The sequence below is a fragment of the Aplysia californica genome, unplaced genomic scaffold (genome assembly GCF_000002075.1).
Source record: "Aplysia californica isolate F4 #8 unplaced genomic scaffold, AplCal3.0 scaffold00083, whole genome shotgun sequence".
NCBI lineage: Eukaryota > Metazoa > Mollusca > Gastropoda > Aplysiida > Aplysiidae > Aplysia > Aplysia californica.
The window spans coordinates 392,621-394,627 of NW_004797353.1; the positions used below are offsets into that span (position 1 = coordinate 392,621).

Sequence of the window (2,007 nt, forward strand, 5' to 3'; positions counted from 1 at the left end):
GGTGGTTGCAAATGGAGAGTGATCAACAGATCAACGTCATGTGCCTAACAAAAAAACATTTAATAGAACTTAACAGTCATTCACTAAAAAATCATCAAAACTTGTTTATTTAAAGAAATACAATATCTAAAATTTGACTGATCAATAGAGAAATGGAAACACTATTTTCCCCACAGCAATAAAATATCTTGTTTGACCGCTAGACATATGAAGGTGATCTATGCGCAGAACAGTCCCAAGTATGCATCACTTTAACCATCTAGGAAGGCCTGTATAAGTTCCAAGAGAGCACAAAAAGGATAGAAAAAACCCACCTTCTCTGCCTCCTTCCACAGAGTGTCCAGGGTACTGAACTCCTCATTGATCTTGTTCAGAGCAGCTTCCTTTGTGACCTCAGCCGACTTCATATCAGTCCGCTCCTCCTTCAGGAAGTCGAACATGGCATCCAGATCCATATTGGAGGCCGAGACAGCTGGCTGGCAGTGGGTCCACATGGACTCAATCAGGTGAGTCAACGACTCCAGCTCCAACTGTGACTGCCTGTAGGGTCAGAGGGCAAAGGTCAAAGGTAAAGAGGCAATGTACAAGTCAAACTAAATAGAAAAATTAGTAACAATAGAATACACCACAAGCAATCAGGAATCTTATTAAATCATGAGAGTGAACGAGAATAAAATACTGAAACAAATATTAACACCAGCATGATTCTGTCTCTGCAAATATTGTATGAAAACAAATGGCAACTTAAAAGACTTACCAGTGAGGTCCTTCAATAATTCTTGTCATTCTTCAACTATTGAGATATAAGCCATTTTCTGAACAATTTTTCTTTGTATGCACATCAGAATCTATCCCATTACACTTCTCTAGGACCATCAAAGATCCCACTGGCATGTTTTACAGAAAATCTTATGACAATAATCGGTGGGGGGGGGTTTTAATTCATCATCTAAAAACTGTTGAGTCGAAGTCATTTAGTCATAAATCTGACATATACAATTATGGCAGATCTGTGTCAATACTCATATCTGAGATACACTGTACTCCCCATAAAACATTATGACAATAAAAATTTCAAAAAAATACAGGGAAGGTCAAAAATGCAACCCTGATCTCTCACCTTCTAAAGAATCAAAAAAGTTCAAGGCCTTAACTAGGTACAGCACAAGAGACCACAGAAAACAAAAGAGGAAAAGTCAGACAGCACAAGAACAAAGAACAAAGGCCACACGAGATGAACCACACAGGACACAACATAAGCCAACATATCCCTGGGAACATTTCCTCCACCTGGAGCCTCTACCTAAAAATTTGAGTGTTGATAAAAAAAAAATTGTTTACGCAGAACAAGAGGTAGAAGGTAATTTTGAAGAAAAAAAAGCAAAGAAAGAAAGAAAGCATTAAAATTTCAAATGATAAAAAGTACCTCAAAAAATGTTTTTCAAAGAACAGTACCAAGTAAACGTACCGAAAAAAAAAGTATTGACAAAAAAAACACGCTCTTGTGTCTTCTTTAAAGAAGTATGTGAATAAATGAATGATTTAATGAACAAATGAAGATGATGGTAAAAGTAAAAGAAAAGGTATAGAATGGAAGTACTTGACAGACATAATATTTAGGTACATCAACAACACCAAGATGCATCATACAAAAACTGACAGCTAGAAGGTAACAAAAGTTCCTTACATAATATTTGACACTACTAAAAGCTCAAGAAACATTTCCATCAAGCGACAGGACAACAATGCAACATCCATACAAAGAGTATTTCATCTATTTACGAGACTAGGAACAAGAATGCAACTACAAGTCACAGCACAAACTGAGAGGAGGGAGAGAGGAACACAAATTAGTATCAACCATGGAGAAATACATAGAGAAGAGAATGAGTACTAGGATCATGCTTGAACCACAAACACATGTGGACACACACACATGCGCGTACACACATGCGTGTACACACATGCGCGCGTGTGCGCATATCCACACACACACACACACACACA

The 2,007-nt window shown here is 37.5% G+C and overlaps 1 protein-coding gene across 1 annotated transcript in view; it reads right to left on the bottom strand.

Moving 5' to 3' along the window:
• Positions 1–2,007, bottom strand: part of LOC101862252 (myosin-I heavy chain) — a gene marked incomplete at its 5' end in the record, with an annotated part of 43,475 nt that overhangs the window by 34,544 nt on the left and 6,924 nt on the right. Inside the window, 1 exon segment of the mRNA XM_035968796.1 lies at positions 257–540. Coding sequence (XP_035824689.1) covers positions 257–540 — 284 coding nt within the window.